At 45.5% G+C, this 16756-nt stretch overlaps 1 protein-coding gene across 1 annotated transcript in view; it reads right to left on the minus strand.

The window, feature by feature from the left end:
• Window positions 1-714: 714 nt before the first annotated feature.
• Window positions 715-16756, minus strand: part of LOC126424838 (poly [ADP-ribose] polymerase tankyrase-1-like) — a 74397-nt gene continuing 58355 nt past the window's right edge. The window contains exon 5 of the mRNA XM_050087644.1: window positions 715-1365. Coding sequence (XP_049943601.1) covers window positions 786-1365 — 580 coding nt within the window. The 3' untranslated portion in view covers window positions 715-785. The remainder of the gene's footprint in view (window positions 1366-16756) is intronic.

The raw sequence follows: 16756 nt of genomic DNA on the forward strand, positions 1-16756 counted from the left end.
ATTTAAAAATAAGCTTTACTTAAGATGATTTACTATAATGATGGTAAGAAATAGATGGCCGTAGTGGCCGTGCGGTTCTAGGCGCTGCAGTCTGGAGCCGAGCGACCGCTACGGTCGCAGGTTCGAATCCTGCCTCGGGCATGGATGTGTGTGATGTCCTTACGTTAGTTAGGTTTAATTAGTTCTAAGTTCTAGCCGACTGATGACCTCAGAAGTTAAGTCGCAGAGTGCTCAGAGCCACTTGAACCATTTTTGAACCAGCCCCAAATATACTGTTAATAGAATGAGATTTTCACTCTGCAGCGGAGTGTGCGCTGATATGAAACTTCCTGGCAGATTAAACTGTGTGCCCGACCGAGACACGAACTCGGGACCTTTGCCTTTCGCGGGCAACTGCTCTACCATCTGAGCTACCGAAGCACGACTCACGCCCGGTCGGTAGCTCAGATGGTGGAGCACTTGCCCGTGAAAGGCAAAGGTCCCGAGTTCGAGTCTCGGTTGGGCACACAGTTCTAATCTGCCAGGAAGATTCATACTGTTAATAGTTGTCAGAAAATGACAGAAAATATTCAGAAACTTATAAAACTAAGATTCTTGACATTGGCCCTTTTAGAACCGAGAAATAGAAATCTCCTACGTCCCTTTTGTTGCCATTTTGTTACACTACTTACATGTACTACGTAAATGTGGGTGCAAATATTGAGTACAGGTTAATATTTTTGTATAATTTATTTAAAAAAACGCAGCTGTTTATACACAACAGACATTTTTCTGGAGTGCTGGATTCAGCTAAGCATGTTTATCAGCTGCCGGTCGTTCCATTTCCTGGCCTCATCCTGAGGGGTGCGTCCAAATCTATTCCTGGCCCCCTTGTCGGCGCCTGCCTCCAACAGTGCAGCTGCTGCATCTGCGTGCCCATTGTACGCTGCCCAGTGCAGCGGAGTCGTCGCATTCTCCTCCGTGGCGTTGGGGTCGGCACAGGACGCCACCAGAAAGCGCACGGCAGCCGTGTGTCCAGTCATTGCAGCCAGGAACAGGGGCGTGTTCTGCCAGATGTCCCTCGCCTCCAGGTCAGCCCCTGCGGAAAGCAAAGCCTTCGCCGCCTCCACCTGCCCCTGTCGTGCTGCCCAGAACAGGGCGGTCCATTCCCACTGCCCCCTGGCCTCGACGTCTGCCCCTGCAGCCAGCAGACACTTGGCCATCTCCGCCTGTCCATTTCTTGCGGCCCAGTGCAGGGCGGTCCAACCGTCGCCGTCCGTCGCCCCCACGTCCGCACCTGCAGCCAGCAGGGCTCGCATTTCCGACATTCGTGACTGCTGAGCTGCTTCCAGCAGCCTCCTGCCCTTCTCTCTTCCCGAAAGTCTCCTGCACAAAACAAAGACATTCTCACACGTTGCCATACACACATCTGATCACGGAATCACATCTACACTATTGGCCATTAAAAGTGCTACACCACGAAGATGACGTGCTACAGACGCGAAATTTAACCGACAGGAAGAAGCAGCTGTGATATACAAATGATTAGCTTTTCAGAGCATTTACACAAGGTTGGCACCGGTGGCGACACCTACAACGTGAGGGAAGTTTCCAACCGATTTCTCATACACAAACAACACTTGACCACCATTTCCTGGTGACACGTTGTTGTGATGCCTCGTGTAAGTAGGAGAAATGCGTACCATCACGTTTCCGACTTTGATAAAGGTCGGATTGTAGCATATCGCGATTGCGGTTTATCGTATCGCGACATTGCTGCTCGCGTTGGTCCAGATCCAATGTCTGTTAGCAGAATATGGAATCGGTGGGTTCAAGAGGGTAAACGGAATGCCGTGCTGGATCCCAACGGCCTCGTATCACTAGCAGTCGAGATGACAGGCATCTTATCCGCATGGCGGTAACGGATCGTGCATCCACCTCTCGATCCCTGAGTCAACAGATAGGGACGTTTGCAAGACAATAACCATCTGCACGAACAGTTCGACGACGTTTGCAGCAGCACGGACTATTAGCTCGGAGACCGTGGCTGCGGTTACCCTTGACGCTGCATCACAGACAGGAGCGCCTGCGATGGTGTACTCGACGACGAACCTGGATGCACGAATGGCAAAACGTAATTTTTTCGGATGAATCCAAATTTTGTTTACAGCATCACGATGGTCGCATCCGTGTTTGGCGACATCGCGTTGAACGCTCATTGGAAGCGTGTATTCGTCATCGCCATACTGGCGTATCACCCGGCGTGATGATATGGGGTGCCATTGTTTACACGTCTCGATCACGTCTTGTTCGCATTAACGGCATTTTGAACAGTAGACGTTACATTTCAGATGTGTTACGACCCGTGGGTCTACCCTTAATTCGATCCCTGCGAAACCCTACATTTCAGCAGGATAATGCACGACCGCATGTTGCAGGTCCTGTGTGGGCCTTTCTGGATACAGAAAATGTTCGACTGCTGCCCTGGCCAGCACATTCTCCACATCTCTCACCATCTGAAAACGTCTGGTCAATGTTCGCTTGTCACAATACACCAGTCACTACTCTTGATGAACTGTGGTATCGTGTTGAAGCTGCATGGGCAGCTGTACCTGTACACACCATCCAAGCTCTGTTTGACTCAATGCCCAGGCGTATCAAGGCCGTTATTACGGCCAGAGGTGGTTGTTCTGGGTACTGATTTCTCAGGGTCTATGCACGCAAATTTCGTGAAAATGTAATCACATGTCAGTTCTAGCATAATATATTTGTCCAATCAATACCCGTTTATCATCTGCATTTCTTCTTGGTGTAGCAATTTTAATGGCCAGTAGTGTAAAAGCTAGGTGTCGCAGAGGTTAGCACGCTTCACTCGCATTTGGGAGGACGGCGGTTCAAACACTGACCCGGCCATTCTGATTTAGGTCTTCCGTGATTTCCCTAAGTAGCTTAAGGAAAATGCACGGACAGTTCCTTCGAAAGGGCATGGCCGACTTCCTACCCCATCCTTCCCTAATCCGTAGAGATTGATGACCTCGCTGTTTAGTCCCCTCCCCCGAATCAACCAATCAACCAACACATCTGCAGTGACAAACGTTGAATCTACAATTCTCTCCCTTCAGTGATGCAGAGCACTGGGACTGCCTCTGTATATTAAGGTACAAATGTATCTCGCTCACAAAATCTTCATCCACTCTACGCTGAAAAGTCCTACATTCCATCTAATTCAGTTGTCCCACTTTTGTCATGCTGATTGCTGCCACTATGTTCCTTTGCCCTCTGGATGTCACTGTTAAGCAGTCGTTGGCCCCAGTGAAAGAGCACGCAGTCAATACTGCCTGTAGCAATCCTTTCTGACACTTGGAAATGTGACGAAGCTTATCACATTTCCAGGTTTTTACAAAAACTATTCTGTCGTGGTAGAAAAAAATTCAGCTCCTTTATTCGCAAATATCTTAACACACCATCATCAGGGATACAAGAAACCATTTAGCCAAAAGGATTCACATTTAGCAACAATACTAACTCGCCTCTACTATCCCTCCGCAAACACACATGTTGCCGCATGCACACATGCACTTTGCACAGATAAAAGCGTCTGCACACTAATAGGACACACACACAGACTTGCAGTCTTAATTCTTGTGATGGCAATGCCTCTCAAGGTAACAGCAAAACATGTAGGTCATAAGAGTAAATGCACATTTCATGCATTTGTCTAATTTACGATATGAAAATTTGCTCGAAGTGAATCTGAGCTTCCTGAACACCTCGGAGATCTCTCACGCCGCTGTAGATACTGAGAAAAGATGGACGTCATGTCATCAGTATGTGAAGCCCCCTGTACAACGACCGTAACAGCTGAGTGTTGCTTTTCCTCAGATGTAAAATGTAACAAATCCTTTATAAGTGAATGAAGTTAACAGCAAATTTATTTTGTTACTCTGCCGAGTGAAGTGTTGCACATGAGAAACCCACCCTCTGTCAACCAATCAAATGGTCACTTTTTACTGGTATAAAATATAATGCCCAAATGTAAGTGCTGATGCCGCTGTTTCAAGTGAAAATAGTACACTGCATATACTTAAAATGGATCGTAGTGTTCTCACAGCTGTTCGTTTCTCGATTCTTCATCTTTCCTATTCACAGACGAAGAAAAAAATGTAAATTCAGGATGCCTCTACAGAGGCCAACGACGAAAGGTTGCACAGTGCTTTAAAAGGTAGAGACCATGCACCTCTGCCTGCCGCTAATGTGAATTGCTGTCAACACTGACCCACAGTCTGACACGGAATACTAGTAATGGTGCCCCATAGCTTTAAAACACACGGAGCACTGACAGAGATCAAAGCCAGAACGCCGACATTCCTCCAGACCTGCAAACATTTCCAAAGGAACTTTGCTCGTAATCAGAGTAACACGCGCACTGCAGTATCATATTTATCCGCCGATACCGGGTTAGCGACTTTATTGTACAGCGTGTGGCCCGTGCGGGAATGTAAATAACGGATGTACGAGTACAGGTCGTAGACGCGAGGTTGACGACATATGTGGGTTTGGGGCTGGCCCTGAGTCGTACCAAATGGTGCAGCGATCGCTCCCGATACAACGGGAAATCCGGGTTTGAGTTCCTGTCCGATGATTCCATTCAGTAACCAGAACAACCCCCTCTGGCCGTAAAAAAAGCCTTGATACGCCTGGGCATTGAGTCAAACACAGCTTGGATGGTGTGTACAGGTACAGCTGCCCATGCAGCTTCAACACGATACCACAGTTCATCAAGAGTAGTGACTGGCTTATTGTGACGAGCCAGTTGCTCGGCCACCATTGACCAGACATTTTCAATTGGTGAGAGATGTGGAGAATGTGCTGGCCAGGGCAGCAGTCGAACATTTTCTGTATCCAGAAAGGCCCGTACAGGACCTGCAACATGCGGTCGTGCATCATCCTGCTGAAATGTAGCATTTCGCAGGGTAGAGCCACGGGTCGTAACACATCTGAAATGCAACGTCCACTGTTCAAAGTGCCGTCAACAGGGCAGCAGTCGAACATTTTCTGTATCCAGAAAGGCCCGTACAGGACCTGCAACATGCGGTCGTGCATCATCCTGCTGAAATGTAGCATTTCGCAGGGTAGAGCCACGGGTCGTAACACATCTGAAATGCAACGTCCACTGTTCAAACTGCCGTCAATCCGAAGAAGAGGCGACCGAGACGTGTAACCAATGGCACCCCATACCATGACGCCGGGTGATACGCCAGTATGGCGATGACGAATACACGCTTCCAATGTGCGTTCACGGCGATGTCGCCAAAGACGGATGCGACCATCGTGATGCTGTAAACAGAACTTGGATTCGTCCGAAAAAATTACGTTTTGCCATTCGTGCACCCAGGTTCGTCGTTGAGTACACCATCGCAGGCGCTCCTGTCTGTGATGCAGCGTCAAGGGTAACCGCAGCCATGGTCTCCGAGCTGATAGTCCATGCTGCTGCAAACGTCGTCGAACTGTTCGTGTAGGGTTGTTGTCTTGCAAACGTCCCTATCTGTTGACTCAGGGATCGAGACGTGGCTGCACGATCCGTTATAGCCATGCGGATAAGATGCCTGTCGACTGCTAGTCATACGAGGCCGTTGGGACCCAGTACGGCGTTCCGTATCAGCCTCCTGAACCCACCGATTCCATATTCTACTAACAGTCATTGGATCTCGACCAAAGCGAGCAGCAATGTTGCGATACGATAAACAGCAATGGCGATAGGCTACAATCCGACCTTTATCAAAGTGGGAAACGTGATGGTTCGCATTTCTCCTCCTTACACGAGGCATCACAACAACGTGTCACCAGGCAATGGCGGTCAACTGCTGTTTGTGTATGAGAAATCGGTTGGAAACTTTCCTGATGTCAGCACGTTGTAGGTGTCGCTACTGGCGCCAGCCTTGTGTGAATGCTCTGAAAAGCTAATCATTTGCATATCACAGCATCTTCTTCCTATCGGTGAAATTTCGCATCTGTAGCACGTCATCTTCGTGGTGTAGCAATTTTAATGGCCAGTAGTATATGTATCGTATAAAAATGAAAATTCTTAGATTGTAAGGTTACTTAGTACTTTCTGTAAAAATTTTCGCAGATACCACATGGATATCAACTTCATTAGTAACAATGATTCAATCCAAAATATTACATTGTAATGACCAGTATACTTGTACCCTCGTGCGCAGAAAAGAGAGCAACGGTGACCCAGCCGTTACCGTGTTCATTCGTATCCTTGTTAGCGAGAGTGAAGTTCAAAACTCCACCGCAAAACAGCGATGGACCATGCAGGATGACTTGGGCGCCTACGAAATCCTTGGTAGTAATAGAAATGTTGTCTATTGCTTTAAAAACTGTAAGACGCGAACGCCTGTCACCTCTGGTAATGTACGATTTGTTACACTTTTCCACTGTCGATGCGGAGCCGAGAAGGATGCAGGTCAGTCCTGCAATGCTACACGAACAGAAATTTCCCGCATTGATTAGAGATGTGATATTCATAGGACATGTACACTAGTATGTACTGCAGAAATGATTAGCATTTCAGTCGCCTCAGTTCAGCACATGTCCTGCTGCCTGGTAGCCACAGGGTCCGCCATGGGCCCTGATAACTTGTCCCATGCGTGATGGCATCGAGGCATATAAGGCGCGAATGGCGTCCTGTGGTATAGCCACCCACGCTTCATTCACCTGGTTCCAAAGTTCATCTATGGTGGTCGACACTGGGTGATGGCGGTGCGCCCGTCGCTTCACCACATCCCACACGTTTTCGATTGGCGACAAGACTGCTGATCTGGCGGGTCAGAGCAAAAGGCTGACATCCTGTGGCACCCAGAAGGCACACGTTCATGCAGCAAAATGTGGTCGTGCGTTATCTCGATGGAAAATGGTGCCTGGGGCAGTGTGCACAAAGAGTACAGCTACGGGTCGCAGAATGTCATTCACGAAGGTCATATAACGGCTCTTCTTCTTGATGATTTGGCTTGATTTGTACTTGGACTCGGCTAAAACTCGGCGACAGTCGGTACAGTGTTGAGATCGTTATCAAGTTACGATGACGACGGTACACAAACGAAATGTCGACGTGCGTGAGATATTTACTTCACCAATAATAGTAATTAATCGTTCGTAATCGATGTTTAACTGATTAATGACGAAATATTAATGATAAAACCAATACAGTCACATCCACAACAAATTCCCTACAAGCTGGTCGTAATTTCAAGTATCTAAGAAATCGTAACAGTGGGCTTGTTATTTGAGTCAAAGATTCTACACAAGTGCCGAGTGCTACGGTCAAATATTATCGCCGCGCGTAATTATTACTCGGGAGTTTCTTGTCAAGAATTTGATAGAATTTTAAATCACAAATGCACGACTTGGCACGAGAGGATGTTTTATTGCACAATATCAGTCACTTTCTAACCGAGCCTTGAGAAGAAAACTTTCCCAGGTGTTGGGGGGATTTAAATTGTATGCTTCGGACCTATCACTGAAGTTCCATAAACCACTGGCTATTATGAATGAAAATTGTCTATCAGTGTTCGTTGCCTAAATCACTGTCTAAGTAATGTTTAGTTCAATTATCTAGTTAAAAGTTCACTTTATTGTAGTGGAGAAAAGTCCTCCGTTCGAATTCTAATGTCGTGATATTTGAAGTCAGAAGATCGTATTACTGCGTCATAATAGATCGCAATTATTCAATTTCAAAAACATTCTAAGCGCGCCTACATGTACGAGCATTCAGATACATGACCTGCTTCGGCTAACAATCGTAACGTACTGACAATGCATTGAATTATACTTAGCCATTACTCACGATTCCCAAAGAGCACTCACACGGAGCATTCTTTGGGATCGTTGGTTCTACTTTGCGAATGTTAATTTATGCTAATTCTGCGATTTATTATGATTTTGATTTTAATTTTACTGAAATTTAATCTTTCTTTCGTAGATTGCTAAATTGTCAAGTCTTTGATTCCTGATTTAATTACTTGTTATTGTCCTAATCATAGTGATAAATGGAACTTCGTTCGCTTATTCACTTTTCTGGGAATTTGGGGGAAATCTTTGGGGTATTGGGAGCTAATTTTTGATTTTTTATTTCTCGTCCGAGGAAGTGGCATTACAGTCACACACAAACTGTGATTTATGGCTGTACCCAACAGCACCCCCACACCATAAGGCCTCGAGTCGGCCGTGAAAGTCTCGTGCCAATGCAGTCACTGTGATGCCGCTCCCCCTCTCTGGAGCGAACCGAAATGCGGCCATTACTTTCAGACAAACAGAAACTAGATTCGTCAGAAAACACTATCGGATGCCATTCCTGTCACTAGCGACGTCGGTCCATGCATCAAACACGTCTAGAACCTTTCTGCACATTCGTCAAAGACAGGCAGAAAAGTGGACGACGCGCACGTAACTCATGCTGTAATAAACGGTGACGGTCACCTCTGGTAGTGCACGATTTGTTACACTTTTCCACTGTTGATGCGGAGCCGAGAAGGATGCAGGTCTGTCCTGCATTGCCACACGAACAGAAATTTCCCGCATTGATGCATCACATTCTCTCACACCAATAATGCGCCCTCTTTCGAACTCACTGATTTGACGGTACGGATCGCTCATACGTCTGCGAGTCGTCCTGCACGTCTGATCATGTTACACTGATCCCTTACGTTTATTTTACAGCGACAACGAGAGCGGCAGGCATACTTTACCGGTAGGTGGTGTTGCGACGCGATATCGATGTTGGCCTTGGACCTGCTGGCCGACATGGTTCAAATGCTAATCGTGTCTGCAGAACATAGTAACGTACATTTCCTGTGAATATGAACGTCCTACTTGTAGTCGCTCAAGATGTTCTTTTTTCTCTGAAAGTGAGTGTACATATTCCAGGTGGCTCTGATATATTTGGTTTAATGTATGTAGGAACACTAATACGAGATGTGTGTATCTTAGGATTTCATCAGAAAAAGTACCAAGAACACTACATAAAAAATTGATGATACTCTGGGAACAATTTTTTTTTCATTTATAAAGTATGGCTCAAGTTTTCCTCTCTACACTAGTGTAGAATGTTACACAGTTGTTGCTGTCATAATTACAGGCATCAAACGCTAAGATATCATTCAGTTGTGTTGAGTTGTACCGAGAAGCGGTACCTTACACAAGCAGTAATATAAGTGAACTCATTTTAATGCGTTGAAAACTGACGAATAAGTCTTTGGCGATGGAACCAGTGAATGTGCACTGAAATGAAATGATACCAGTGCAAAAGTTGCACCTGCAGCTTAATACGTAGGCTGGAACACACTGCCAACACTGCTGTGGAGACACTATGCAATGGAATCTACTATTGTCGCTGATAGCACACGTTGTTGACATACCTACCTTACCTCCGAGTAAATGGACTCGCCCGTCCCACGTCACCGGCGTGCGCACGGAGTTGGATCAAGATTGAATGTGCCAGAGTTCGTACAGCACGACAGTGTCATCGAGGTCTTCAAGAGGCGTGCGGGGAATCGGCATTGCGGTACAGAACAGTGGCACGTTGGGTAAAAGCCTTCAACGAAGGCAGACATGCATCTCCCTCCTTTGGTTCCCCCCCTTTCGTTTTTCCGCTCCTCCCTCCTTCCCCCCCCCCTCCCATCTGTCCAGGTAGCCTCCCCCCCCCCAATCTGCCCTTGGCTACAGTGTGTCATCTTTGTGTCGACATTTTAGTGCAGTGTTTACAGTGAGTGTTCAGTGTTGTGTGTCTTGTCCGAAGTGTTGCGAACGGACATCATACTGTCGCTGGGTGTGATTTTTATATCTCTTGCGAACAGAAACCAGACTGTCGCCATGTTTTTTTTAATTGTCTGTCTACTGTGTTACCTGTCTGCTTACTGTGTATTTTATTAGCTTTGTCAACCCTTTCCTTTATGTTTTAACTTTCCCCAATTTTCCGCCGTTTTACAATTTAAGTCACCGTTTTATCACCTGCTTTTATTGTTTCTTATCTACTTCTGACGTCTCAAAAAGTCTTTAGGCTGCAGAGCAGCGTAATAAGCTGCTGCCAGCCAACCCTCTTCTTCGGGGGGAATCGAAATTCAATAAAGGAAAAGAAAAACAAAAAGACGATTATCTGATTCGTCATCGTCAGGAGCTGAATGTCTTCACTGCTGCTCCTTATAGCCCGCGGACGGCTTCTGATTGGTCGGCTTATGATTGCTCGGCGATTACGTACTGCTGTCACAGACGGTGTCACTGTGTGAGCCGGTGGCGCCACCGCTTCCGTTGGAACGTAAACCTGGGAAGGAACGTCTCTGCTGCTTCTCTACATCAAGCGCTCGTCTCCATGCACAGCTCAGATGACATCCGCTGACGCGGTTAAAGTTATTTTGGCTCATTCTTATTTCAACAGCCTCCTTTATAACAGAAACCCAGTACGTGGAGTATGGGATAGACTTTTTGTTTCATCGAACAAAATTTTATGTTTGTTCGTGAGGCTGTGCTCCGCAATTGCCGATTTCTCCAGTTGTCTATTTTTAATGTGGCGTTGGTGTTCTGCACAGCGGTCAGAAACGGAACGAATCGTCTGACCTATATAATTACTTCCACACTTACAGCGTATATTATAAACTGCAGGGACCCTGAGGCCGAGATTGTCCTTAACAGGGCGCATCATCTCCTTAATTTTCTTAGGAGGACGAAAAATCGGTCTTGTACCTCGTCTACGCAAGACTCTTCCTATTTTGCTGGAAATCGCGCAACAAAAAGGAAGAACCGCAATCGGTGTTTCATCCTGTGAGTGTGCAGCATTTTCACGTTTCCCTTTTTTGGAGAACGCTACCTTTATATGGCGTGCACCATAGCTATTCTCTCGGAACACGTACTCCAGATGGTTACTCTCGGACCTTAAGTGGTCCTCGTCAGAAACAGTTTTTGCTCTATATACCAACGTGTTCAAAACGGCTCTCTTCTGAGCAGGATGATGGAAACTCTGTGCATTCAGGTATAAATCGGTATGCGTCGGCTTACGGTATACAGAGTGGCCAAGACGTCCGTCCGCCTGTCGTACTAAAACGTCTAAGAAAGGCAGTCCCCTTCCTTCTCCATCTCGACAGTGAACTGGATGTTCGAATATATGCTGTTCGTGAGTTCCATGAATCGTTCGAGAGCTTCTGCGCCGTGTGGCCAGATCATAAATGTGTCATCAACGTAACGATAAAATAAGGATGGACGGAGGGAAGCCCAATTTAATGCACGTTCTTCAAAATTCTCCATAAAAATGTTAGCCAGTGATGGAGACAACAGAGAGGCCATCGCCATACCGCCCATCATTTCATAAAATTTGTTACCATACAAGAAGTAGGTGGCCGTCATCACGTGCCGGAACAACTTTGTAGTTTCAGAACATTTTAGTCAGCCAGGATGTGGTATCACTGTTCACAAAAGTTCCTGCGGAGGACACTTTGAAAATGCTGGCGGATCTTTTTCCTCCTGATGAAACAAAAACTCTGTCCCATACCTCCACGTACTGCGATACTGTTATGAAGGAGGCTGTTGAAATCAGAATGAGCCAAAATAACTTTAACCGCGATAGCGGATGTCATCTGAGCTGTGCATGGAAACGAGCGCTTGATGCAGAGAAGCAGCAGAGACGTTCCTTCCAAGGTTTACGTTCCAAAGGAAGCGGTGGCGCCACCGGCGCACACAGTGACCCCGTCTGCGACAGCAGTACGTAATCGCCGACCAATCAGAAGCCGTCCACGGGCTATAAAGAAGCTACCACAGCAGCAGTGAAGACAGTCAGCTCCTGACGATGACGATGGAGGTAATCGTCGATAGCTCGACATTTTATCCAGAACTAACATGGCAAGAATACCGAGAATGTTTTACATATAAGTTCCGTCGCGAAAAACTTCGTTCCCATATACAACGGTAAATTAAACTTACGTTACGTGAGCTGAATCGCTGTTTGATTCAACAATAAAAGAATTAACTTTCATTGTGTCTCTGTGTTGTCGCAGTCAATCTTCCCCAACGCTTTTCTTCAGCAGACACTACACAACGCCACTCTGTCATTGCAATACAAAACCACATAGAGTCTCTATATTGAAGCAGTATGAGTAGTCACATTTTATTTTGATTGCACTGTTACCACTAATTTTCTTGCGCATTTTCGAGAACTCCTTGATGCTTCCCACACGTATGCATTGTTTTCACGTTCCTTTTGCAATCAAAGCTGCGGCATGAGTGCCACCTGATGGTGACACACTCCGCCCTCTTTTCTCGGTGGCACTCTCCTCTTTCAATCCACGGTTCTTTCCATTTCTTGAGGAACATTGGTGCGTCAGTACGAAGTGAAAGAATCTTAGCTCTTTGCACTAGCTGAAGGTTCATGAGGGAAAATCCTTCTCTTCTTTCTTGGATTTACCTCTTTCGCATGAAAAATCATTTGATTATTGATTCCTGCTGTGTCCATTACAGCTGTAACAATGTAACTGAAAACTATCCCTGGTTAATCTGTAGCTTCGTCAAAAGTTTCAGAATCTTGCAAAGCTAATGTTGTGTACATAGTTCCGCGTAGTCAGCACGTACACAACTTCCCCACTAGAGCGCAGCCCGCTAGGCACAACAGCGCAGGCGCAGCGCTCATCCGTCTCCGCACTACGAGATGGCGCTGTCTTAGACACGGACCAAATTCTGCTTCCACCGATCCGCGTATTAATATGTCTCGCAGCCAATGAGATTGCTGCTAATGTAGAACATTTTCTCCTCACGGATCACACTCGTGCAGTGATACCTGAAAGCGCGAGTTATTATAACGAGTGTACAGACCTCCGATTAGTCAGTCTGCATTAGTCTGCATTTGTCTGTAGTCAAGTTTCAGTCTGCGCCTAATAAGATTATCATATTCCTGTACATAGCCATCAAGATAAATGATTAGACACTTTGTCAAGTATCAGAGACATGTGAGAATAAGATTAATGTACCAAGACCAAAGGAACTTCAGATTGTCAATTGTAAATAGCATCCAGAATCAAGTTAAATAAGGTTTATGATAGTTATTATTTTAATAAATGTGTGTGAAAATTAATCAAGTTCTGTTTAAAGTTGGTCACCGTCAATCTGCTACTCTAAGCGTGCAAGTGGCATTTCTATCGTCTGACCTAACGGCAGAAGATAAACATGCCACAATAAGACCACGAGACATATTGCTGACACTCGCCTACTTCGTTAGAGCGACAAGTCAAATAATCTGATGGTGTGTGTACCGAAGGTCTTACAGTACGCACATCACAGCTAAAAACAATAAAACAGCCTTCTTTTTTTCGGTAATCGGGAACTGATATTATATCATTCCGGAAACCAAACAGATGGGAATGAAAATCCCTAGCATTCTTAGGCAAAAATTGTTGTGGCATCTTGCGTTTATTTTTTGTCAGTATACCGATGCATGTTAGCCGCTTTTTCAACCAGGAGATGGCTAAAGGAGCAGCTGATGTGCCAGTTTACCATCGTATGGTTTCTTCTGAAGCCCCCAGAGTGAGTAATAAGCCTTCCTACATCAGAGGAAGAAATGGAAGCATCTTTTGGTCATGTAGGTCGTTTCCCACAAGACACTTCAGTATCACTTGTGAGGAATGCTTCAGCATCTGCAGAAACAAAAACTGAGGAGTGGTAAGATTTGCTGTTTTGAAGAGCGCGCCGCAGCGCGTAATGTGACGCAGTCGCCCTCCGTTTCTGACGGTGGAGGCGCTGTGGCAGTCGCAGCTTTGGTGTCTCCTTATGGTGAGAAAGGGGAAAGGTTGCCTATTCACGTGCATTTAAGGGGCGCTATGAGCTCGGCAGTGAGTCAGTCTGTCAGTCTCGGTGAGTCTGGTCAGTTGGTCAGCCGGGTCAGTGTGGGGCAGTCAGTGTCTGTCTGTCGTCCGGAGTGCTAGTATGTGTTAGCCTGCCAGTCTGCTCGAGTTTGTTCAGGCAATGGTCATTGGCGGTTGGATCGATCGGTTGGTCGGTCGCGTACTGAGACACAAGATGACTTGTCCGTCTTGAGCGTCGGCGCATGTGAGGTCGCCACGTCAGTCCGGTGGACCGCGCCGTATAGCGAGGGATAGTGGCTTCGCGGCCGACACGAGAGCAACAGGAGTCAACCCACGACATCGGACTGGCTGGGGCGAGCTGCGACGCCGTGAGACAGGAGATCGACGCGCCTTCCTGCGTCCGTTGAAGCGGCTGGTAGCGGACGGTTCGGGAGAACGTTTTGGGGTGCTGCGCCTGGTCTTCGCAGACATCGCAGTTTATTAGAAGTTAAGTGATCCGTGATATGTTGTTTCATTTACTTGTTAAATTCTACTTGTTTTCTTGGTCAGCCTCCCGTTCTTAGCTTGTTCGTCTGTCTCTCGTCCGAATTTGTTAGGCAGTTAGTGTCTGTCTGTCTGTCGGTCGGTCTGCCGTTCGTTAATAGCTGCCTCTCTCATGACTGGCTGTTAACGAATTTGTAGAAGTAAGGTTTAAAGGCCGAATTCCTGAAATATGATTTTATCTTGCCTATCATCTTGCGAGGCGGCATATGTGTAATGTAGAGCATGTTACACATTTTATGTAAGTCTGAATTTCATGGCTTTTATTTAAATAGTCATTTTTATAAAGTTGCCACCCTTCCACCGTCAGAGTCCTTTTAAAAACAAATTGCACTTGCGGTGGCAAATAATTTATTTGTACCATTTCCATCCCTCTTACGGGGTGCATAGTTAATGTGTTTATGTGAGTTGTTAAAATTTTTAGTTTAAAGTAATCTGGTGTGTTGCAGATTTGCACCAGTGTAGTCTTTCAGAGGTTGTTGTGAGCGGTCGTGACTACGGCCGTGTTGAAAGGGAGCGGTAAGATTCTCAGCCCGAAGGCTCATACTGTCAATATTACTCTTTCTGCCTCTTAATAAAATTGTAACTTGATATTTCGAGGGTCCTTTTCTGCTTATAAATTTTAAATCTGTTTTTGAAAAGGCTTCTATGAATAAAATTCCCATTTGTTAAAGATAATTTCATTTTCATCAGTTACTACTTCCACACTCACCTAGTGTGATTAAATGTGTTAATGTTCTTGATGAATCGCTAGTAAATAAAGTAAATTCTTTAAGAAAAGATTTTGAAAGTAAATTCACGGTTCAAAAACCTGTACCCCGTTCCACACTAGATTGCTGGGATTTTGTTGTTGTTGTGGTCTTCAGTCCTGAGACTGGTTTGATGCACCTCTCCACGCTACTCTATCCTGTGCAAGCTTCTTCATCTCCGAGTACCTACTGCAACCTACATCCTTCTGAATCTGCTTAGTGTATTCATCTCTTGGTCTCCCTCTACGATTTTTACCCTCCACGCTGCTCTCCAGTACTAAATTAGTGAACCCTTGATGCCTCAGAACATGTCCTACCAACCGATCCCTTCTTCTAGTCAAGTTGTGCCACAAACTCCTCTTCTCCCCAATTCTATTCACTACCTCCTCATTAGTTATGTGATCTACCCATCTAATCTTCAGCATTCTTCTGTAGCACCACATTTAGAAAGCTTATATTCTCTTCTTGTCTAAACTATTTATCGTCCACGTTTCACTTCCATACATGGCCACACTCCATACAAATACTTTCAGAAACGACTTCCTGACACTTAAATCAATACTCGATGTTAACACATTTATCTACTTCAGAAACGCTTTCCTTGCCATTGCCAGTCTACATTTTATATCCTCTCTACTTCGACCATCATCAGTTATGTTGCTTCCCAAATAGCAAAGCTCCTTTACTACTTTAAGTGTCTCATTTCCTAATCTAATTCCCTCAGCATCACCCGACTTAATTCGACTACATTCCCTGATCCTCGTTTTGCTTTTGTTGACGTTCATCTTATAGCCTCCTTTCAAGACACTGTCCATTCCGTTCAACTGATCTTCCAAGTCCTTTGCTGTCTCTGACAGAATTACAATGTCATTGGCGAACGTCAAAGTTTTTATTTCTTCTCCATGGATTTTAATTCCTACTCCGAATTTTTCTTTTGTTTGCTTTACTGCTTGCTCAATATACAGATTGAATAGCATCGTGGAGATGCCACAACCCTGTCTCACTCCCTTCCCAACCACTGCTTCCCTTTCATGTCCATCGACTCTTATAACTGCCATCAGCTTTCTCTACAAATTGTAAATAGCCTTTCGCTCCCCGTATTTTACCCCTGCCACCTTCAGAGTTTGAAAGAGAGTATTCAAGTCAACATTGTTAATAGCTTTCTCTATGTCTACAAATGCTAGAAACGTAGGTTTGCCCTTCCTTAATCTTTCTTCTAAGATAAGTCGTAGGGTAGTTTTTCCATTGTCTGTAAAGAATTCGCGTTAGCACTTTGCAGCTGTGAGTTATTAAACTGATAGTTCGGTAATTTTCACATGTGTCAACACCTGCTTTCTTTGGGATTCGAATTATTACATTCTTCTTGAAGTCTGAGGGAATTTCGCGAGTCTCATACATCTTGCTCACCAGATGGTAGAGTTTTGTCAGGACTGGCTCTCCTAAGGCTGTCGGTAGTTCTAATGGAATGTTGTCTACTCCCGGGGCCTTGTTTCGACTTAGGTCTTTCAGTGCTCTGTCAAACTCTTCACGCAGTATCATATCTCCCATTTCATCTTCATCTACATCCTCTTCCATTTCCATAATATTGTCCTCAGGAACATCGACCCTGTATAGACCCTCTATATACTCCTTCCACCTTTCTGC

Source organism: Schistocerca serialis, chromosome 10 (genome assembly GCF_023864345.2).
Source record: "Schistocerca serialis cubense isolate TAMUIC-IGC-003099 chromosome 10, iqSchSeri2.2, whole genome shotgun sequence".
NCBI lineage: Eukaryota > Metazoa > Arthropoda > Insecta > Orthoptera > Acrididae > Schistocerca > Schistocerca serialis.